General features: G+C 42.8%; 1 protein-coding gene across 1 annotated transcript in view; it reads left to right on the top strand.

The window, feature by feature from the left end:
* Positions 1 to 388: 388 nt before the first annotated feature.
* LOC311238026 (uncharacterized protein) overlaps positions 389 to 24,615 on the top strand; it is a gene marked incomplete at both ends in the record, with an annotated part of 44,115 nt that continues 19,888 nt past the window's right edge. The window contains 2 exons of the mRNA XM_084325993.1: positions 389 to 1,111; positions 12,243 to 12,387. Coding sequence (XP_084182119.1) covers positions 389 to 1,111; positions 12,243 to 12,387 — 868 coding nt within the window. The remainder of the gene's footprint in view (positions 1,112 to 12,242; positions 12,388 to 24,615) is intronic.

Genomic DNA, 24,615 nt, shown 5'->3' with positions numbered 1-24,615 from the left:
TGTTTTCAATTGGTTTGGGGGGTAGGATTTGAATTGTATTTAATTTCTTTTGTTTGTGTTTACGTTTTATTTTTATTTGTATTAGGTTTGTATAGGGTGGTGATGTTTGTAGTGGATGTCCCTTACGGGCATCCATAGCTGTTGCTGTAAGGCGTGGCGCAGGCGCAGTTGTGTTAGATGAATAAAGACGTTACTTGAAATGGCCACGCTGTCTGAGTCCTTATATGAAACACCACCTAAGCTTTACCACATGGTGTCTGAAGTGTTCAACCCATGTCAGAAGGGTTAACCCGTTACCTAGGAGACGAAGAGGAGAGACTGGTCAAGCGGCGAGAGAGATATTACAGGCTATTACAAGAGATAGCACAACAGCTAACGTTAGCTAACTATGTCGGACGGCGAAGGGGCACCAGCGGCAGCAAGGGCGGCGCCACCAGCACCGGCAGCAGGTCGCGCGCAGACGGACAGTTTCCATGTCAGCGCACCGGAGAAGTTTGACTGCACAGACGGCAAGAACTGGCCGAGATGGATCCGGAGGTTTGACAGATATCGCGTCGCATCGGGACTGGATAGGAAGGGAGAGGCTTTCCAAGTCAATACGCTGATATACTTCATGGGAGATGAAGCGGAGGACATTCTAAATGCTACTCAGCTGAGTGCACAGGAAAGGCTCGTATATGCAACTGTGGTTACGTGTTTGGAAGAACATTTCGTAGGGCGACATAACGTCATATTCGAGCGTGCGCAGTTTAATGTACGTAAACAAGAGCCAGGGGAAGCCGCGGATAGCTTCATAACGGCAGTGCATAAACTCGCAGAACACTGTAACTTTGGGGTGTTGAGGCAGGAGTTAATCCGGGATCGCATTATTGTCGGGATAAAAGACCTGGCCCTTTCAGAGAAACTGCAGCTAGACGCTGACATGACATTGAACAAGGCTATCAGTCAAGTGAAACAGCAGGAAACGGTGAAGCAGCAACAGACTGTGATGCGGGGCGGCGTTACACACACAGAGGAAAGGAGAGAGGTGGATGCGATCTCTCGTCCATTCAAAAAGAAAGAGAACCATAATGATGTAACATTACATAACATCCCTGCACAGATAATACAGGTAAGTGCCTTCTAGCTGTAAGGTGAAGCACTCATTTTTCTTTTACTGAACGTAGTCCTTGAGCCATTCTGGCTTTACCACAATGTTAGGGTGGGTATTTAGTTTGGTTTGTTCTGGGTTTGTTGTTTTTCTTTATTGTTTTCTTTTCTTTGCCGGGTTGCGTGAATATTAAAGGCAACCGACTTGTGTTCGGCTTTTCTCTGATTGGCCGCGACCCCCCGCCCCCACGCGCAGGCAAGCGCAGCCGTCCCACGTCCCAAATGAAATCCAAGGAGCAAGCGGCAGCGCGGGCAACCAACCTGTGTACCAACCAACTTGTGTTCAGCTGCTGTTCCAACCAACTTGTGTTCAGCTGCTGTTCCAACCAACTTGTGTTCAGCTGCTGTTCCAACCAACTTGTGTTCAGCTGCTGTTCCAACCAACTTGTGTTCAGCTGCGGTAGCAGTGGAGTGCTATGAAATGCGCTGAACTAGAAAGCATAACGTTATTATGTTTCGCGTTTTTAACAACCAACTACCAGATTCACTCGTCACTGTACATCACGTCTGAAGTATAAACAAAGCCCATACAGCTATGAAATGCGCTGAGCCCATACAGTTATGAAAGCGTAACGTTATTATGTTTCGCGTTTTTAACAACCAACTACCAGATTCACTCGTCACTGTACATCAAATTTTTAGATGAATGATTGTGGATATAATATAGAAAACAGCAAAACACATTGTTATGATATTGTCAGATGGCGCAAAATACAATGGTGAGTGAGAAATATATCTCCAGTGATAAAACCCAGTGCTCTATGTCTCTATGATACACAGCGTGGATGGGCTTTCAGAGGGAGAGACATGCATGTACATAATTTCACCATAATCAAATACAGACATAATTGTGTGGCTTGACGCAGCAGCGGCGCACGGAAGCCGGGGATAAACCACCGCGTCGCCCCGCTGGCGCTTCAGCAGCCTCCACGGGCGAAATAACATATAACGTTACAGCGTACAGTTCCACACTGATGTACAGTGACACCCAGCAGAGTTTCTAGTTACAGTAGTGACGCGTGAATCGATAGTCCTAACAGTGTTTATTATTAAGAGTCAGATAGTCCGCACGCGCACAGTGTTTATAGTCCCACTCCTAACAGTGTTTATTAGTAAGAGTCAGATAGTCCTAACAGTGTTTATTATTAATTAACGTCATAAACCACATATCCGTTGTAGAAGCCCTTCAATGACAGCGCTCTCATATTTTGCGAATGCATAAACTATATCTTAAATTATGGCTATGTGTCTAATATGGCTGTCGCTTATCAATGACTTCGCGACAGCCATATTAGACACTCACTGTACATCAGTGTGGAACTGTACGCTGTAACGTTATATGTTATTTCGCCCGTGGAGGCTGCTGAAGCGCCAGCGGGGCGACGCTGTGGTTTATCCCCGGCTTCCGTGCGCCGCCCGCGGCTTGACTCGGTTCAGCTCCAGCAGCAGCAGCGCTCCGTTGTAGGAAGCCCTTCAATGACAGCGCTCTCATATTTTGCGAATGCATAAACTATATCTTAAATTATGGCTATGTGTCTAATATGGCTGTCGCTTATCAATGACTTCGCGACAGCCATATTAGACACATCGCCATAATTTAAGATATAGTTTATGCATTCGCAAATATGAGAGCTCTGTCATTGAAGTGGGTGGTGGCAGTTACTAACAGTAACAGTAGCGATTTTTATTGTTTTGTCATGACCAAACATAATCCCAACATAGATAGGAGGTGTACTGTATGTCAAATGTCGGTCATGTGGTGGAAGAGTTTAGTACAGTCACACAACAGAACACCAGTGTTTCTAGTAGATATGTTTATTAATATAAATAAACACCTCTGTCTGAACTGGTTCGACCAGCGCGTTGGTTCGACCAGCGCTTCTGCCGTGTCTCTCAGCGGAAAAGGGCGTGTGCTAGGGCGGTCACGTGGCCATGTGGCCAATCAGAGAAAAGCTGAACACAAGTTGGTTGCCTTTAATATTCACGCTGCCGGGTTCTTGCCTTATCCGCTCCAGTTGCTGGCTTGTACAGTAGGTGGCGGTATGCGCCTTTCTGTGGTTGCGACCCGCCATTAACTCCAAAGAGGAAGAAGAAGAGACTAAAACACACGTAGTTTCTGGAGCCTTGTCGTTCAGGTAAACAAAGGTACATTTGGTTCATGTCGACCTCTCCGTTGGCGTTTAGTTACAGTAACATCTGCTTGTATTCATCTACTGACCGCACATTTGATCTGTTGGGCGTTTCTGCCACTTTTCCACCAGACTGGGCCTTGACCAGAGGTAAGTTAGCTGGAGCAGCTAACAAGCTAAGCTGCTATGCTAATGCTACTACTGAGTTAGTGTTGGGTCATAAACTGGTGCGACTCTGTGTATAGAGAGACATGTGCGTTTATTCAGCTTGTTACTAATAATGACCGAACATCTCAACTGCTGAGCGTTTCAGCCACTGTGTCACTTTACTTGAGAGGCTATGCTGCTAAAATGCTTCTTAGGCCGTGAGCCAGGGCCCCACATTTGGACCACGGGTACCATCTTGGGGGACTAACTTTCATAGTGATGTTTGGGAAGGTATTCACCCTACTGCTAGAAAATATGTGATAGACGGTATTCACCCTACTGCTAGAAAAGATGTGATAGAAGGTATACACCCCTACTGCTAGAAAAGATGTGATAGAAGGTAGAGCCATATGGAATCCGCGATCACGGAATCGCGGACGGAATCGCGGAATTGAGCAATACAAATGGAATCCACTATAAAAAAATTAAATAAAAAATAATTTTCTTTTTTTTTTTTACTTTTTTTTTTATGTTGTGGGACTTGTACAGCACTTTGTTCAACTTTGTCAGTGCTGTAAAGTTTAAACCTTTTAAAATCTTAGACAAACAAAACACTTTGCTTTCATGAAATATTGTAAGCCGTCATTTGAGGCTTTATAAAAGCAGCACAATGAACACATCTGTCAGTGCCGAGTCCGACCTCATCTTAAATAACAAACAGCATTGCTTGTTGTAGTTAACAAAGAGAGGCAGAGTTGATTTAGCAAAAATATATATAATTTTTCTTTTTTTTTTAATAATCAAATTTGATTTTCATATTCGAATCCCATGCCCATCGAACGAAGCTTCGAAGCTTCAAAGTATTTAAGACAGCCCTATTAAATGGACTGTTATATCTTATTAAATTGTGGACATTTATTCATTCCCACTTATTAGACACTATTTCTGATGGTAAAATGAGCGTACAAAGCAAAATACAGAATTCTGAAATATTAAAACGGAAAAAACGGAATTTGGAAAAAAATTAAATGGAATTTGGAAAAAAATAAAACGGATTTCATATGGCTCTAATGGAAGGTATTCACCCTAACTGCTAGAAAATATGTGATAGAAGGTATTCACCCCTACTGCTAGAAAATATGTGATAGAAGGTATTCACCCCTACTGCTAGAAAATATGTGATAGAAGGTATACACCCCTACTGCTAGAAAATATGTGATAGAAGGTATACACCCTACTGCTAGAAAATATGTGATAGAAGGTATACACCCCTACTGCTAGAAAATATGTGATAGAAGGTATTCACCCCTACTGCTAGAAAATATGTGATAGAAGGTATACACCCCTACTGCTAGAAAATATGTGATAGAAGGTATACACCCTACTGCTAGAAAATATGTGATAGAAGGTATACACCCCTACTGCTAGAAAAGATGTGATAGCAATGCAGCAGTTGCCTCCACATGTGTGCTATCACATCTTTTATAACACTACCAAGAATATTGTTCAGGTCTCCTGTCTGAAATTACATGCCCCAAATAAATCATGATAGCTCCTGAACCATAAGCCCTATATGCATGTTTCTGGTCTCCTTTGATCTAGGTAACAAGGTAGGACATATGAATCCAGTGTGAGTAAACACATCTATTACCATCCAGAGTAAATGGAGATACAATGAAGGAAAACATCATAATGTTTACCCTCACCTGGTACATAATCTTAAGAGCTTCATGCCATGTCAGGGCTCTACGCTAACCTTTTTCCCAAGGAGCACATGTGCTCCTAAATGAAAACATTTAGGAGCACACAAAGAAATTTAGGAGCACACAAATATTTAGGAGCACAGTGAAAATATTTCAAGTAACAGTTTTTTTTTTTTTTTCAAAAATAAATGTATATTTGTACTGTGCGTGCATGTGCAAACGGGACACATATCTGTGCAATAGCACATACCACCAAAGTCACTGGCCCACTGTGTGTGTGTATCTGCGTGTGCAAACGGGAATGGGACACAGACATTTGAACTATTAAGTGATTAATGCCTACTGTGGCAAAGTTGTAGCCAACAACTAGAGACCTAATAAGAAAGGCAGTGACATTGAACAAAAAGGTGACACTGGCATTACCACCAGGGCCATCAGTAGAGGGGCTGTAAGGTGCCTTTTCGGTATACTACCTTTGCTAAAACTGTGTTCTCTGTTAAAGGTGGTAACTACTGGAATAGCCTACCAGTTGTGATTAGAGAGTGCCCCACATACTCCATGTTCAAGACCAATCTTAAACTGCATCTTAAGGCAAACCAGAACTGTGATCATTTTTAATCTAATTTAGTTTATGTAACTTGTTTCTTGTTTTTATCGTTGATTGTCACCATGCTTTTACCCTAAGCAGGCTATTTATTTATTGAAAGAGTTTTGCTGTCTCCAGGGCCCTCATGTATCAATTTCTCTTAGAAAATGTTCTATTTCCATACTTAAGCACAGAATTTAGAATGTGTGCACACACAAAAAAAACGGGATTTATCACACGTGCGTACACAGGTCCTACGCACACCTGTCATGATAAATATCACCTTGCTCTATACCAGGGGTGGGCAATTATTTTTCCCGGGGGGCCGAATGAGCAACTGAAAATATGTTGGAGGGCCGGGCCAAAATTCCAAACTCAATTATGCATAATATACATTTTATTTCTATATGAAAAGCAGTAAATGGCATTGTTTTGACCCCTGGTAATAGTGTATGTTATTATTTGGCAATTAAAAGGTGAGGTTAGCTTTCAAAAATATCATTTATTCAAATAGAATTTATTTCCAAAATGATAAACAAAATGTGAAACATTAATAACAAAGGGCATGTATGAAAAAGTGCTATACAAATAAAGTTATTATTTTGAGTTTCATATACTATTGAAACAAGGATTTTCTTAGCTTTCTAAAGACATCACATCATCTTATAGCCAAAATAAACAAGACATGTCACTGAACTGTGTAAAGAAAAGTGTCCCAGTAGCCTTTTTTACTTTACATGCCTATATTAAACATTTAATGTTTTCAGAACTGTGCAAACAAAAGAAAAGAAAAAGATCAAGTGTCCCATTTCACTTGTTATATTTCCACATTTTAGTGTTCTTCAGCTCTTCTTTTTTTCATTCAGTGTGATAAATCCAGTCTCTGTTGAGCTTTAACAAGTCCATCAAAGTCAGGTTGCATGTCTGAGGTGGAGATGCGAAGCACAGCTGCCAGATGTTCATCAGTGAGAGAGGATCTGTACCTGGACTTGGTAAACGTCATGATGACTGAGAATGTCTGTTCACATATAGGTGGATCCAAAGAGAACCAACATCTTCTGAGCATGTCTTCTCATGTTTGGAAACTTCTCCTCCTTGAGAGCAGAGTAGAACTCTAGCTGCAGCAGTGATGCTGACTTAAAGTGCTCTTTCAGTAGTGAATCAGACTGCAGGTCAATGAGTTCAAGCTGAACATCAGTGGGTGGCGGGTGCACTATCAACACTGCAGGTAAAGGGAGAGGAAACCAGCTGCATTTCATCCTCAACCTTTTTGAAATCTTGAAAACGCCTTGAAAATTCACCATGCAGTGCTCCCAACATGGATGAGTACCTGTGCCGGTGATCAGCTGATGGTTTGACTTCTTTCAGGGTTTTCATGTGTTTGAGATTGTTGCTGCCTAGTTGCCTTGAAATTTATTGCAACTTTGTCATGAAGGCTTTCACATGGCTATGCATTTCATGAGCAAAAATGCCCTTGCCCTGCAGTTGTGTGTTCAGTAGGGATGGGTACCGTTCACATTTGAACCGATACGGTACCCAACGGTACCCTTTTTCTGTACTATAGTCTCCAAAAATGTAATCTACCTACCTCAGTTGTGAAAAAAGAAATCCAAACTTCAAATAACCACACTTTCGACAGTTTTCGGCTTGCCCCGACTGCTTTGTTGTTGAATCAAGTCAAATCCTAGGTAAGCGTATATTGTGCGTGTGAACGTTGACATGAAAAAAAATAAGTAAAAAAAAAAAAATATGATTTATTATCATGTAATCTTTCGCGGGCCGGTCAGAATCATCCCGCGGGCCGTATCCGGCCCGCGGGCCGTACAATGCCCAGGTCTGCTCTATACGCTGAGGCTCGTGCACACTTTCACGTATTTGCATACCAGAACCGCCCCGATTAACCATATACGGTAATGGAACACCCCCATGAAATGTGGAAAAATGGACTAACCCGAGCAAACTCTGAGAGACTTCACTGAGAGCGAGATTGATCACCGAGGTCCAACCAACAAATTGAACGTATAATCTTCGGTGCGCCGGGAGCCAAGGATGTTGACTGACCCAGTCCTGCTACAGAACCAGCACATTGACAGAAATAAATGACAAGATGACCCAACATTAAGCACTGTAATGACTGAAATTAAATCAATTTCAGCAGGCCAACTCTGCGCTCTACAATGCCTATTATGTGTGCTCGTCATGAGCCCGTGGTACTTCTGGTCAGAGTCATTATGGCTTCAGTGGATAACCCTGATCTGCATTGTGATGTTTTAGATACCCCAGTAATAACATTACAATTGAATTAAATACAATTAGGCCTGAATGAGACTCCGGCCACCGGCACATTATCAGCCAAAATGCGCATCGCGGATTATCTGTACATTGACCGAGTGGAATCCCGTTCACATTACTGGATTTGTTTATTGAAGGAGCAAACTGAGAGATTGTTCACAGAGGCGCTGCCGAACCAAGATATAATATGGTGTGTATAATATAATGTGTGTAGAGGCATATGATACAATCTATTTTGTTGTTGGTATTGGGTAGCCTATATGAATTACATATAATAGCAGCCAGCCTACATTATGCAACAGTAATTTGCGCATATATAATAACACACAGCCCTGCGAAGCCTGCATACAGTAAACTAACTTGATCATTAATCTAGCTGTTGTATCTTTACGCTTATGAAAACATTAAATAATATGTATAGGCTATAGGCCGTCGCTTTAGCCTATATTCTCAAATGGCTATCCGAGTCCTCGATATCCTCGCGGACGGACCAGTATACCTTTATATCATATCATATTCATATTCATATCATAGTTTACTCTATCAGCCTACCAGCATGTAATACGTTCTTTGTTAGAATTCAACTCGTTATTATTTTGCGCATAGATTGCAGAAATACGGGAACGTTTTGATTTAGGCTTTGACATTGTAAAACTAAATAAGTGAACTTCTGTAAGCAGAATACAAGTCATGATATCACCCACACGATATATACTCTTGTGTCCAGAGCATGTATGCTTTTCATTCATTTAAGACACATTTATTGCAAGGGTTTTGTCTACACATACACTCAACAAATAACCTCAGTCTATTCACGTTGCAATGCGTTTTTTATTCTTTCTTATAGGAAGGGTGAAGAACACTATCGTGGGTGTTCATATGACTTGTATTCTGCTTACAGCTTCGGGGTTCCACTTATTACGTTTAACAATGGCAAAGCCTTTTAAATATAATCAAAACGTTCCCATATTTCTGCAATATATGCGCAAAATAATAACGAGTTGAGTTACGCGGAGCGCAGTCAGTGCTTATTTCCTTGTTGTAATAATATATTCTACCACCGGCGTCAACTACGCATGGTCCAACCTGTGCTTAAATATACGCACAAAGTCAAGCACAAGTTCAAATTGATAAATCCCACACTTTGCTTAGAAATGATCGTACGCACGGGTTACGCACATATCTGTGCGTAAGTCAGGTTGATAAATGAGGGCCCAGGTGTAACTTAGCTCTTGCTACAACCCTGCATGTTTACATTTTGTATTTTGTACTTGATGTTCATTAACATGTGCTGTCCCTATCAAATAAACTATCAAATCAAACTACTGCTACAAAAGTAACAGTGACTTAACTTTAGCTTTTGCCCCTTTTATGCCCTATTATACCCTATTGCCCACCTCTGCTGTTGTGTGCGACACAACGACATACGCTACTGCATCAACGTTATGATTAACAAAGCAAGGCATTCGTTTTGTTGCATTAACGACGTTCTATTACTATTGCTATCGCTAAATCTAGGTGTTCTAAAATCTATTGCTATTGGTAAGACTATAATAAAGGTGCTCCCATAGTCGAGCGGACTGTACTCGGACTGGACTCCACAGAGTTCTGCTGCTCGGAAAACGCTCGCTCGTCTTTCAGGAAGTAAACAAACAAAATGAGAGCTTCCAATTGGTCATTTGCTTTATTTCCCATGAAACCAGTCACGTCACTCTACTGTGATTGGACCGTTGGCTTGAGTGCAATGTGGGACTTGTAGTTTTTTTAACGATTCTCAGCGGAGAAATAAAAAGAACGACTGAGGCTGTAATATGCATTCGCACAACATGCGAGTAATTGATTTTTCAGGTTCGCACACACATATTTTTAGGGGCATATGCGAGCAATATGGTCGCACTGTAGAGCCCTGCATGTGACCTATCAATGTTTTCAGCTCAGTTAGACCTATACAATGATATATTTCTTATTGGTTTTCAGAAAAATATTTTGGAAAACTCAATACAAAACCCAGGGCACATATAATAACAAACAAACATCACAGAATTGTTTCAGGAATTCAAATAACTAATTACTTAAGTTCCGTCAATACAGCCAGTTCTCAGTCTCTATCCGTGGCGCTATATAGGCTATACTTGAGAGGCTATGCTATGCTACTATGCTATGCTAATGCTCCTAGGATGAGGTTGGGATAGCAGTGTCACGTACGTGGGTTGTTCATTATCATTATTGCCATATATTTTAACACCATGTAACATCAGGGTAATATATTATTTGTGTTGTCTGTCATGTGTGGTGTCGTGTCATCTCCTAACCTCTGTTTCTATTCACAGATGCCACTCATCTCCCTGATTGGATTGGTTGCATCTGATTGGTGCACCTTGGAACATGCAGGGGAGATGGGTGGTTAATAGAGTGGAGATGACACAACATCGGGGCGCCTCACTCTTGTCAGTTGACACTGATAGAGTTTCGTGAGGTGGCCATTGCTTGCCACTGTGGTGGAATTGATACTGTGCTTGTCTACTGCTTCGTGTGGATTAAAGTACTAGTACATGTACGTAGATATTGTTGGCCTCTGCGCTACTCCTTCCTTGGAGCAAGTATTTTCTTGTTGGCTTTAGGCCTAGTTCCACTGAGAGTGGAACTGTACCTTTGGGTACCTTTTGATTTAGTTCTCTTATACCTCACTTTGTCTGTTCTCCAATTACCTTTTCCCCTTTGTGTTTGTGCTGTGGGTTTCAATCCCCACGATAATAAATATCAGTTACTATTTGGAAACAGTGGGTTTAAATCCCCGCTATAATAAAATATCATTTATTATTTGGAACAACGCCTTGTGTTATTTTCTTTACCTGCCTGGGACCGGTGCTTTAAAAGCACTACTGGACGGGCTGGTTTTCACATACAGCCCGTTCCAGCTTATTCTATATTGTCTTGTGACATTGCTATGTGACAAGCAGCAAACAGATCTCGCCCACGCAGAGGGGAACACATTCTATCCTCTGGACTAGACAGGATATTCCTTTAGTGATCCCCTTGGGGAGATTCAGTCGTCATAGCAGCAGGGGGGGGGGGGTACAGATAATGCTCAGGGTAATAGGAGAGCAATATATATAGGCAATAAACAAATTGAATCTAAATATAAAATTTTAATAAAATAAACAGTATACACAGAGGTGCATATGATGGTCTGTATACCCTATTGGTCATAATATAAGTTACAATAAATAATAAATATAGGCAATATAAAATATGGCTAAAAGTAAACAGTATACACAAAAGTGCAGATGATGGTCTGTCTATCGGTCATAATATGCGTTATAGTCCATGCAGGGTTTAGTGGTTAAGAGTCAGACAGACATTCCTAATGGTTCTCAAGTTCTGCAGCCGTTAGTTCTCCAGCTGCTGGCAGCAGTCCGTGCCCCCGGTTGTGGAACCTGATGGCCACTGGCTTGAAGAACTGGCAGACGGGCACACAGACACACACGTTGTGTTGACCTAGTAACGTTGCCTGGTGTTTTGAAAGCGCTCCAGTCCTTACCGAGCGGTGTGGAGGTGAGGAGGATCTGATGGTGATCCGGGCTTGTTCAGTAGTGGTAGAAATCTGTTATCCAACTATTGAATTATCTGTGCTGACAAACCATGGCTGTTCTTTTATATTATTATTATTAGCTGCAGCAGCCTCAGATATTAGCCCTTCATTAGCAAAATCCAGAACTAACGTTAGCTTAGCAGCGTCTCATCTGTTTATCTGACACACATTCTCCTAGTTTAGCTTGGCTTAGGAGTCCATGGCAGGGCTTGACATTAACTTTTTGAGCCACTTGTCACAGTGAACACTTACAAAAGGAAAGGTCACTTTAAGAATAGTATAGTATAACTTGAGATTGTATAATATAGCATTGTATAGCAGTGTACATAAAGACCCAGTGCCTCATCCGTAGCTAACAGTGTATTGCACTACCACAGGACCTAGCATGTCCTACCATGCTCTGTAAATAACTCATGTACATATGCCGATATGCCCTACTTTGTTTACTTGTTTTATTGCACAATGTCGTTCTATTGGATTCTATTATATATTATTACTATTGTATTATGCACATCGTTGCGGGCAAGACCCCCCACATTTCATTGTATACTTGTATGCTGTGACAAATAAAACTCTTGACTTGACTTGAACGTTGTACTTTGCATGACTCTTATTGTTACTGTTTTTTTATCTGGTACTTTTAGGCCACAGTCCCACTGATCTCCAGTACAGTGGAGGAGATGGCGTCTTGCAGTCACCTCTCTCAGGTGGGACTAAAGGAGCCGTCTGTCTACTTGGTGGACTGCATTAAAACACCAGGAATTAAAGGATCTGTGATTGAAGGAGGAGGTAAGGCTCTAAAAGGTAAATCCATCTTCAGTGTTCATACAGATTCTTGAAATAAATCATGCAAAGACTAGGCAAAACCTTTAAAAATATATCCCCATTCATTCTTTCTATGCATGTTTTTCCATGTTTCTCATTACCATAATTTTCAAGGTGACATAATACTGTGATGAATCTGAAGAAAACCTCTATATTCCAATAAATCTAACTTTATTTTAAACCTCACATGAAATGCAAAAAATATTTGCATTATATCACCAAAAGAAATGGCCCATCAGTAATTTCCAGCCATTTACTACTAAATTGACCCTATAACATAAGGAAAAACATTATGTTACAAAAAAAGTTTGTCCCATTTCAAGATTCAAGAAAAAACACAACTGGAGTAAGATTTCTTTTATTTTTTTTTTATCTACTTTTTTCTCCCATTTTCTATTTTTCTCCCATCCCAATTTCATATCGTCCAATTCTACCCTCCCCTGTCTCAAACACTGTTAGTATGGAAGCAAATGAGTGCCAGAAGTATTTGAATTTAATCAGACACCGCATTTATAGCATTGAAAATAATAACTTTGAAAACATGTATCTGAATTTGAAAACATGTATCTGAATTTTTTCAGACACCGCATTTTTGTATCTGAATTATTTCAGACACCGCATTTATAGTTTCAGACACCGAATTTATAGCATTGCAAATAAATACTTTGAAAATCATGTATCTGAATTTCTTTGCTCCGAATTTACCTATGCGAAATAAAAATGCAGTATTAATAAAACAATTCGAATGCATAATAAAATTCAATTCGACGCCAAAAAAAAAATTCAATGCATAATTGCGGTGTATATAATTCGATGTCAAAAATTCGATGCATAATTGCGGTGTATGGAATTCGATGTAAAAAACCAACATCCGGGTATCCAGCTGCAGAACCACAGAACCACCACAGCAGCAGCAGGCTGAGGCCCCTCTATTTGGGTCACGTGATTTGGGTCACGTGACTGTCCCACCCAATGGCTGAAATGGAGTATTGCACTGCAGGCATTGGCTGATGCACTGCGGGATTGATTGATTGATTGATTGAAAACTTTATTAACAGATTGTAGAATGGGTACAGTGACCGATTGATTGATTGATTGATTGATTGAACACTTTATTAACAGATTGCAGAATGGGTACAGTGACGTCACAGGCCCGGATTGATTGATTGATTGATCTGATTGATTGAAAACTTTATTAACAGATTGTAGAATGGGTACAGTGACCGATTGATTGATTGAAAACTTTATTAACAGATTGCAGAATGGGTACAGTGACGTCACAGGCCCAGATTGATTGATTGATTGATTGATTGAAAACTTTATTAACAGATTGCAGAATGGGTACAGTGACGTCACAGGCCCGGATTGATTGATTGATTGATTGATTGATTGAAAACTTTATTAACAGATTGCAGAATGGGTATAGAGGTGTGAGAGGTGTGAGAGGTGTGATAGGTGTGATAGGTGTGATAGGTGTGAGAGGTGTGATAGGTGGGATCGGTGGGATAGGTGTGATAGGTGCGAGAGGTGTGATGGGTGTGAGAGGTGTGATAGGTGTGATAGGTGGGATCGGTGTGATAGGTGTGAGAGGTGTGAGAGGTGTGATAGGTGTGATAGGTGTGATAGGTGTGAGAGGTGGGATCGGTGTGAGAGGTGTGAGAGGTGTGATCGGTGTGATAGGTGGGATCGGTGTGATAGGTGTGAGAGGTGTGATAGGTGTGATAGGTGTGATAGGTGTGAGAGGTGTCCGATCACACCTATCACACCTATCACACCGATCCCACCTAGCACACCGATCCCACCTATCACACCTCTCACACCTATCACACCTCTCACACCTGTCACACATATCACACCTATCACACCTATCACACCTAGCACACCGATCCCACCTCTCACACCTCTCACACCTCTCACACCTATCACACCTCTCACACCTCACACCTATCACACCTATCACACCTATCACACCTCTCACACCTATCACACCTCTCACACCGATCCCACCTCTCACACCTATCACACCTATCACACCTATCCCACCTATCACACCTCTCATACCTATCACACCTCTATACCCATTCTGTAATCTGTTAATAAAGTTTTCAATCAATCAATCAATCAATCCGGGCCTGTGACGTCACTGTACCCATTCTGCAATCTGTTAATAAAGTTTTCAATCAATCAATCAATCAATCCGGGCCTGTGACGTCACTGTACCCATTCTGTAATCTGTTAATAAAGTTTTCAATCAATCAATCAATCAGTCACTGTACCATTCTACAATCTGTTAATAAAGTTTTCAATCAATCAATCAGATCAATCAATCAATCAATCCGGGCCTGTGACGTCACTGTACCCATTCTGCAATCTGTTAATAAAGTTTTCAATCAATCAATCAATCAATCAATCAATCAATCGGTCACTGTACCCATTCTACAATCTGTTAATAAAGTTTTCAATCAATCAATCAGGGCCTGTGGCGGTCACGTGTACCCATTCTGCAATCTGTTAATAAAGTTTTCAATCAATCAATCAATCCGGGCCTGTGACGTCACTGTACCCATTCTGCAATCTGTTAATAAAGTTTTCAATCAATCAATCAATCAATCGGTCACTGTACCCATTCTACAATCTGTTAATAAAGTTTTCAATCAATCAATCGGATCAATCAATCAATCAATCCGGGCCTGTGACGTCACTGTACCCATTCTGCAATCCGTTAATAAAGTTTTCAATCAATCAATCAATCGGTCACTGTACCCATTCTACAATCTGTTAATAAAGTTTTCAATCAATCAATCAGGGCCTGTGGCGGTCACGTGTACCCATTCTGCAATCTGTTAATAAAGTTTTCAATCAATCAATCAATCAATCAATCAATCCCGCAGTGCATCAGCCAATTCCCGCAGTGCAATACTCCAATTCAGCCATTGGGTGGGACGGTCACGTGACCCAAATCACGTGACCCAAATCAGCCAATGGAAGCGAGGGGCCTCAGCCTGCTGCTGCTGTGGTGGTTCTGTGGTTCTGCAGCTGGATACCCGGATGTTGGTTTTTTACATCGAATTCCATACACCGCAATTATGCATTGAATTTTTGACATCGAATTATATACACCGCAATTATGCATCGAATTTTTTTTTTGGCGTCAAATTGAATTTTATTATGCATTCGAATTGTTTTATTAACACTGCATTTTTATTTCGCATAGGTAAATTCGGAGCAAAGAAATTCAGATACATGATTTTCAAAGTATTTATTTGCAATGCTATAAATTCGGTGTCTGAAACTATAAATGCGGTGTCTGAAATAATTCAGATACAAAAATGCGGTGTCTGAAAAAATTCAGATACATGTTTTCAAATTCAGATACATGTTTTCAAAGTTATTATTTTCAATGCTATAAATGCGGTGTCTGATTAAATTCAAATACTTCTGGCACTCATTTGCTTCCATATGTTAGGCCATGCCTCCCACAAGCCGGCTGCAATGTGGACGAAGCCTTACATCACGTGTCCCCTCCGGTACTCGAGGAAGCAGCCGTCGCATCTTTTCACCTGCACAGCGCGATCTCTCAGCGGCGGGGGTCTGCGTGGGCGGGACACGCCACCCCCGTCGCTTCCTGATTCTGCTGCGCAGGAGCACCAACTGACCTGTAGGAGTCGCTGTCCACAACATCCGATCCCCACCCATCAGCTTTCCCACCCCTAACACTGCCAATTGTGTTAGTATGACCAACCAGCCAAGCTGATAGCAATGCGGAGAGCTGCGCTCGAACCCAGCGTCTCTTGCATTGGTGGCGAGTGCCTTGCCCACTACACCACCTAGCCGCCCGGGAGTACGATTTTTTTCTTTCAACATTATCGTGGGGTTCACTGAAACGTTCAACGAAGCGATAAACTAATCCAAATAGTATGCAACTGCAGAGCCAGCGGCGCTTTTAGGTCCGGTCTGGGGACCGCTCAGCAGCGCCACCCACCCAGTGGCTGAATTGGAGTATTGCACTGTGCGGGCACAACTGTGAGCTCTGCGGCTCTGCAGTTGCATGCTTCTCACTAATCCAGCATCAGCTCCTGCCCCGCCATTCTCATCAGCAAACCACAGGTCGCGCTGCAAACTTGCTGTGCACGTGATATGATATAGGAACACACATCGTTGTCATTATTAGACCTGCTTGGTGAAGCAACAATGAAACAAATGTAACTATTTGAATACAAAAATTGTGCTTAGAGGGAATTATTTTCACAGGACATTATGACCGGAGATATTTAAATATGTTGGACTGCAACAGATTTCCCCGGTAAAAAAAACTGTAATTACCGGACAACGGAAACCCTGATGCGGAGGCGCTTGCCTGACCGCAGCAGCTTGAACAGGCTATTGTTGGGGTGGTGAGGGTCCGTCATTATTCTGCAGGCTCTGGATTTGCACCTTCTGTTATATAAGTCCTGCAGGGGTGGTAGTGTAATACCCGTAGTACGCTCTGCTGAGCGCAGTACTCTCTGTAGATCCTTCCTGTCCTGGGCAGTGCAGTTGTCAAACCAGGCAGTGATGTTCCCAGTCAGGATGCTCTCCACAGAGTAGAAGGACTGGAGTATCTTCCCTGATACTCTGAATGTCCCGAGTTGTCTCAGGTGGTAGAGGCGCTGCTTCGCCTTTTTTAACACTGTCTGTGTGTGTTGTCCATGTCAGGTCCTCTGTGATGTGGACTCCCAGGTACTTAAAACTGCTCAACCTGTCCACGATAGCCCCATTAATCCACAGTGGCGTGTAGGGATGCACCGAATATTTGGCCGCCGAAAATGGTTAAAGGCCCTTTTGGCTTTCTGTTTCTATGTAAACTCCGCGAGCAACGCGTCCAATAAATGAGTCTTTAACATGCTTTATATCCTCGCCATTACTATATGCCCATCGTGGTTAAAAACCTTTTTAACAAACCTTAGCGTTAAGCTAGCTAACACCGCTTCCATTCCTCTTTCACTAGTCTCTCTTAAAGGAAAACTCCAACATTTTGGGAAATTAGCTTATTTAACATCTTCCCTGGAGTTAGACAAGAAGATACATACCTTTTTTATCTCTGTGCGTGCATTTAGCTTAGGGAACAGTCAGCATAGCTTAGCTTCATCACTGGAAGTTGGGGGTTTTTATAGCCTGACGTTCCCTCAGTGCCCTACAGTCACCAAATACAACTCCAAAACGTTCCTGTAAACATGTTGTGACCTGTGTATTTACCACGTGGAGAAATACAAAATAATTGAATTTGACAATTACGTTTTCTAAGCAGATATACTCTGAACTATTTTTTGCAGAATGACTCCTCTCTGCACGCAGTCAGTGATTTCTACGTGGAAGCCGTGTTTGTTTACATTCTCATTCATTCAAAGGATCCGAACCGATTGAAGTTTATGGATACCATGACTTAAAATCCTCTTACCTTGACGATTAAAAGCCTCCCCAATTTAGAAAACGGTAATCCAATGGCTGGTATTGATATACTGCACGCTAACGGAGCTAACAAGCAACCGGACACTCAAGCAGATAACTAGAGCAATGACTTCCTTTCTGGGGGGTTTCAAAATAAAAGAGCGACGTCTATAGCAGCGGAATACGTTTATTTTGTACATTATCTAACGTTAACACGAACCTAAACTAACTTTAAAAGTCGTGTTTTCTATCGCTATTTCTTTTATTCGCTATTTCCAGTCATAATCCATCATTTAACCACGGTATAAAACAGGGATGTATGGATGAAGAAATTATTTCTTTTTCACAAATTGAATGATAGATACTCGATGTCAAATGGGCAATAGTTTTATATCCATTGCTATGATATAAAATATAGTTTGAGCCCTGCAAACACTGCCATGTATCCCTATTATTTAAATCGGTGGCCTTCTTACCACACGGTAAACAGCGACCTCTGGTGCTGATTGAGTTAAAAGAATAAATAACACATCAAATAGATAGGGCGGCTACGTGGCGTAGTGGGCAAGGCGCTCGCCACGAATGACGGAGACGCTGGGCTTGCCTGTTCGAGCCCAGCGCTCCACATTGCTTTCAGTTTAGCTGGTCGTTCATACTAATACACATTGGCCGTATTAGGGGGTGGGAAACTGATGGGTGGGGATCGGGCGTTGTGGACAGCGACTCCTACAGGTCGGTTGGTGCGCCTGCGCAGTAGAATCAGGAAGTGTCGGGGGCAGCGTGAGCCTCCCACGCGTTACTCCTCGCCACTGAGAGATCGAGCTGCGCAGGTGAAAAGATGCGACTGCTGTTACCTCAAGTACCGGAGGGGACTTGTGCTATATATGACTTGCACATTGTCCACATTGCAGCCGGCTTGTGGGAGGCAAGAAACAGCGTTTGTGACAGGGGAGGGTTGAATTGGATGATACGAAATTGGGATGGGAGAAAATATAGAAAATGGGAGAAAAAGTGGATAAAAAAAAAATAACACATCAAATAGGCTGTACAAAAAATGCTTTGATAATTTGTCCATAACAATTACATTTAAAAAATTTAATAAATCTGTTTATTGACGTTAACAATTTTTTTACTTAATTTATAAAACATATATACCTATCCTTAAAATTGTTTTCTATTATTTAACCTTTATTTAAAAAATTATTCTCATTGATATCTTTTGGCCAAGACGGGCAATCGGCACAATTAACTGGGTTGCATATATTTCATTTCAACCTTTATTTAAAAATCATAAGCTTCTGAGGTTTCCCTCATTTACAGAAATGACGATTGTACAAATGTAAACAGTATATAATATAAAGCAATATTCACAGAAAATTAAACACAGTAATAATAAAATAATATAAGAAATTATAAAATCATAAAAAAATCTGCTAAAACAGTTTCACAATGGTGAGTTGAAACAGTGTGTGTGTGTGTGTCCCGACCCCACTTCTATGTTTCAATAAATTATTTGCATTTAAAACTATTAACGCTGACTCATTCCTTCAGTCCACTCAAAATTATGCTAATATTCCTTAAGTTGTTTATGATATTAATTGAAAATAGCATATGAGAGTATTGTATAGTAATAATAACACATGGCGATATACTAAAAAGCTATTTATAATTTTTGGCTGGTAAAAAATCTGCCTGGGTGGTAGTTTTAAAAATCTACCAGCCAAACGGCTGGTAAGTCAAAAAGTAAATTTTGTTCCCTGTACCATATCGATGAGAAGTTCTGTTTTCCAACATGTAAGCTAACGTAAAAAATACAATACTATGGCTAACTATCTAAAACGTACCCATGTTCCGAAGCTCCGGGGTGCATTCTTTCTTATTCTTACCTGGGCCGTTACTACAGAATGCAGTCAGACAATGGAAACGATACTGCCCCCAGCACTTCCTGTAGTGCAGTGCAGTTACAAATGAACATTTGCGTCTCTGATTTTTTTATACGACGCATCGACGCAAAAATTCCCCATCGACGATTTTTTTTATGATCGACGGCGTCGATTATGTCTACTAATCGTTGCAGCCCTACATGCATGTAATCCGAGCCGATTGCAGTCTTTGTGGTCCCTCAGAACAGCGTGGAATATGTGTTTCGAGCACCCAGCGTTGGATCAATAAACGCGATCGATATTTGGAATGACGATCAGGAATTCGAATAATCTTTTTGGAGAACATCTGATCTGAGGTAAGGAATCTATTTTACCAGTCTTGGGGTAATCAGAGCTTTTTTCACAGATATATCAACGTGGGTCTTATATGTGTGTGTGTGTGTGTACTGATCAGGAAATAAGATAATCGATTTTTCAGCCCGCTTCTCTAGCGTGCATAAGTACACATATACTATCGATAATAAATAGGCCGAATAATGACAGCGTTTTTTGTGTATTCCAGTAAAGGGCGATTCCTGCTAAATCAATATTTCTTTCTGGAAATCTTCAAAAACAAGCGTTTTTCAAAATGGTATAAAACGGAAATGTACCGATGAAAAAAACAATCCGTTTCGACAATGTTGACTGCAAGCAAGTCATTGATAAGCGACGGGCGTATTAGACACATAGCCATAATTTAAGATATAGTTTATGCGTTCGCAAATGTGCTCGCCCTCTCATTGAATAGAGCGCTGGCACTCAAGCGCTAAATCGTGCGCCCCCTGCTGGCACTCAAAGTGTTAATAAACCTAAGACCCCGGCGGCTAAGTGGCGCAGTGGGCAAGGCGCTCGCCACTAATGCAGGAGATGCTGGGTTCGAGCCCAGCTCTCGGCATTGCTACCAGCTTGGCTGGTCGTTCATACTAACACAATTGGCAGTGTTTGGGGTGGGAAGCTGGTGGGTGGGGATCGGACGTTGTGGACAGCGACTCTTACAGGTCGGTTGGTGCGCCTGCGCAGCAGAATCAGGAAGTGACGGGGGCAGCGTGAGCCTCCCAGTCCCACATGCTTCTCCTCGCCACTGAGAGATCGCGCTGTGCAGGTGAAAAGATGCGACGGCTGCCTCCTCGTGTACCGGAGGGGACACGTGATGCAAGGCTTCATCCACATTGCAGCCGGCCAGTGGGAGGCATAGCCTAACAGCGTTCGAGACAGGGGAGGGTAGAATTGGACAATACGAAATTAGGATGGGAGAAAAATAGAAAATGGGAGAAAAAGTAGATAAAAAAAAAAAAAAAAAGACAAAATCAAAAACACCAGAGTGATATGCAGAATCCAGAGGTTTAAGAACATACGGTTATCCTATAACCATAGTTATATGAGTATAGTGAGCGCTCTGCCCGTAGTGGAACATATCCCATATCCAGTCTAATACTGAATACATTTCTTCACATGTACACACCCGTCCACCTGGCCACACCCCCATCTGCTCCTCTACATAAGCAGGGATGTGGCCATACTTACAGCTCCTTCCCAAGTCTTTCACCACTGAAGGCGAAGACCACGGGGTCCTCAGTGAGTCCGAGCAGAGCGCTCGCTATACTCGTATAACTATGGTTATAGGATAACCGTATGTTATATATCGTAATAGCTTATGCTCTGCTGAGCAGAGCGGAAGCTCGACAAATGTACCCGCTGAGGCCCCCCACAACCATCAGAACTGGGGAGGACCCGAGCCCCCGGACCCCCCTAGTGGAGGACGGGAGGGAATCGGATCAGACTGTGCGAAGAGGGTTTAGCAACTCAAACGCACAGGGTGAGCAGATCGTGGGACTTACCTTCCCACAGAAGAACCCACGACTACACAGGCGCGCAACCCACATGCCACCAGGGAACGAACGGGAAGGAAAAAAAACCTGTTACAATCCCCAATATCACGGGGCAAGGTCAAGAACCCCACCAGGCGGTCACTAGTGACACCACCTCCCACATCGCCAGCGTATCGGACAGGGCCCATCCAAGAGCACGCCCTTCCCCCCCCCCTACAGCATGCCGCCCTGAAGCACTCAAAGAGGCTACACCCCCACAGCGGGACCAGGCAGCGCACCGGGGAGACAACCCCCAAAGAGGTTGATCCCTCAATCCAGGCAACAGGTCAAAAGGACTCGACCTGTGCCTGGAGCACTGCAGACTAGACAGGCGCCCAAGGGGTCTGCTGAAAACAGCACCCCGGCGGAAGGGGCGTTCGGTATGCTGTGCACCATGTCGCAGCCTCCACAAAAAAACCCGACCCTCTAGAGGGGCCGGGGCAGAGAAGGCTGACACAATTGGCAGACGTCATGAAGGGTGCAGGGGCACACTCGCAGGCAGATGGGGTCAAGCCCGGCCTAACCCGAGAGTCGACTCCGCTACCAACACACCTGGAAACCAACCACCACCCTATGTTTAGTTTAACAGGAGGCGGTTGTTCCTATAACCCCCCCAAGAAGAAACTCCAAAACACAACTGTGGGTATACACGGGCTATACAGCAGTACAAGTGTTTCAGTTCTCAAGAAGGGGTTAACCCAGGCCAACAGGTCGATGAGAACGAGTCCGGACCTGGGCCCGGCGGACCGGGACGTACACAGGGATGCCAGAGGGGTACAAGAACCACCTCGACAGCCCCCTCCCAGCCCCGCCAATCAGGAGAAGAGAGGGGCGAAAAAAGAATGGAGAAGGACCAGGCTCCTTTAGCACAGCGCAAGGTACAACACAATATGGACCAAGCAATAGTGAAGGATAACACGCAGTGACATAACCATGAACACCTCCATAACATCAACCCCTGCAACGCCCGGGCCAACCCGGCATTTTCCCCCCGAAAAAGCACAAGTTCTTCAGGGTACCAGAACAGCAGATCTTCGGCAGACAACGGGTTAACTGACCTGGTCCGGCGCGACCAGAACCAGTCCCGTGTCCTAATCACGCCACCATCCCCAGTCCTAAGAGGGGGGTAGGTACATGTGTCGATCTAAAACATCACAGAGGGCGCCACCAAGACGGTCAGAACATAAAAGCACCGTGCCCGGTGGCCCACCCCAAAAGCGTGAGACCCCTCCGCCAATCCTTTGATCTATTCCGTTATCTCCCCCCAGAGATGAACGAGAATTCATCGAGACTAACCTAGTACACTGGCGCTCGGAAGAGACAAAACTCCATCCTAGTTGCCCTATAAAAACGCTGTTTCAATGATGAGCAACTAGGGCTGGGCGATATGGAAAAAAATCATATCGCGATAACGATATGATAATGTTATCATATTTCTCGATATCGATAATTATCGAATTGTTATAAGTATAAAAAAAATAAAGATTTTTTATTTATTTTTTTTAACAACAGATGTTGTTTATTTTGCAGCAATTCTTTGTCATTGCCGCCATCTTTAGTGTTACATCCCCTCACACTCCAGTTCTCAGGCTGCAGCTGGTTTAAAAGCGAAAGTAAACCGGCTTCTCTGCTGGCTGTGGCTCCAGGGGAGTTGAACAGTTCTGGCTCTGCTAGTTTATTTTCGATCTTTTGGCGCTTTTTTGGTGGACAAACCACCGCACATGTGCACCGTGACTTGTGACTGGAGTCTAGTTCTGCTAGTACACATAGCCTACTGTGTACAGACGGTTTCAAACTGTATTTTAAATTAGAAAGCAAACAAAATAAATGGACAGAGAAAAATAAATCTCAATTTGGTCAGTATTGCCATTTGGACAAGCAAAGCCATTACTTTAAGTTGCAGGCAAGAAAGACAAGTCTGTCCACTGTCTCTGGTTTTAAAACTGCCCTGTTGCAGGTCAAAAAAAAAATATATATATATATATATAAATAAAAAAAATAAAAACGATTTTTTTTTTTTTTTTTTTTTTCGATATTCGATATCGATTATTAAAATATATCGCGATATTTATCGTTATCGTTATATCGCCCAGCCCTATGAGCAACCAAGGCGCGCAAGCCCATGCGTGATTCCACACAGAAGCACCCAGGGCCAGCACTATGTACACGTCGAGACCCAAAACATATCAATGGTAATTCTAACAAGAACCCAGATAACGTTCCCTCCAAGCCGCCTGGGAGAGCGGCAGGAAGCCAGCCAAGAGACACATATGGGTCCCATATGACGCGTCTGACGGAAAACACCCCTGTCAACCCTGCTCTGTATAAAGAGAGGAGACAGGGAACCCCCAGAGAGACTTCCCACGTGAGTAACAATTGAAAAGATATATGTAACATTGAGCTACGTGACCAAAAGCTCAAGACATATGCAACAGAGCGCAGAGCAGAAAACGTCTTTTTAAGTTCACACGCACCGCATAACTCATCTTGACAACAACAGAGGTCCACAACATGGAGCCTGAAAAGAACTCTCAGAAGTCTCACAACCATTAGAAACGCGCCCAGTGACGTACTCTATGGCGGGGGGAATTCCGTGACCCACCTGCCCAAATATGGCGTGGGACCAGGGAACTTGCTCCCCCCCCTCTCCCTACCCTGTGACGCGCTGACCCAACAGTGCAACAGGAAGCCCGAAGGACAGGAGGCCCAACCCCCTGACCAATCAGAAAAAAAGGGGAGGGAGGTTTATCAGTTCACCCCCTCATGACCCCACACCCCGGATACGATGAAAAACAACCAGCAGCGATGATACCTGTGTAGCTAGCATGCTACATGAAAAGCGTATATCCACTAGGATAAGCTAAACCAATGCACGCCAGCCACAGACGACAACTCGTTTGCAAACAGGTTTTATATACAAGGCTTTAGGCTCATGTGCGAAACACGTCACCCGTGTTTTATGTCTAAAGAAAAAA

The sequence above is a fragment of the Notolepis coatsorum genome, assembly GCF_963971535.1.
Source record: "Notolepis coatsorum genome assembly, chromosome: 12".
Lineage (NCBI taxonomy): Eukaryota > Metazoa > Chordata > Actinopteri > Aulopiformes > Paralepididae > Notolepis > Notolepis coatsorum.
The sequence above is the reverse complement of the archived record's forward strand: the minus strand, read 5'-3'. Positions and strand labels throughout refer to the sequence as shown.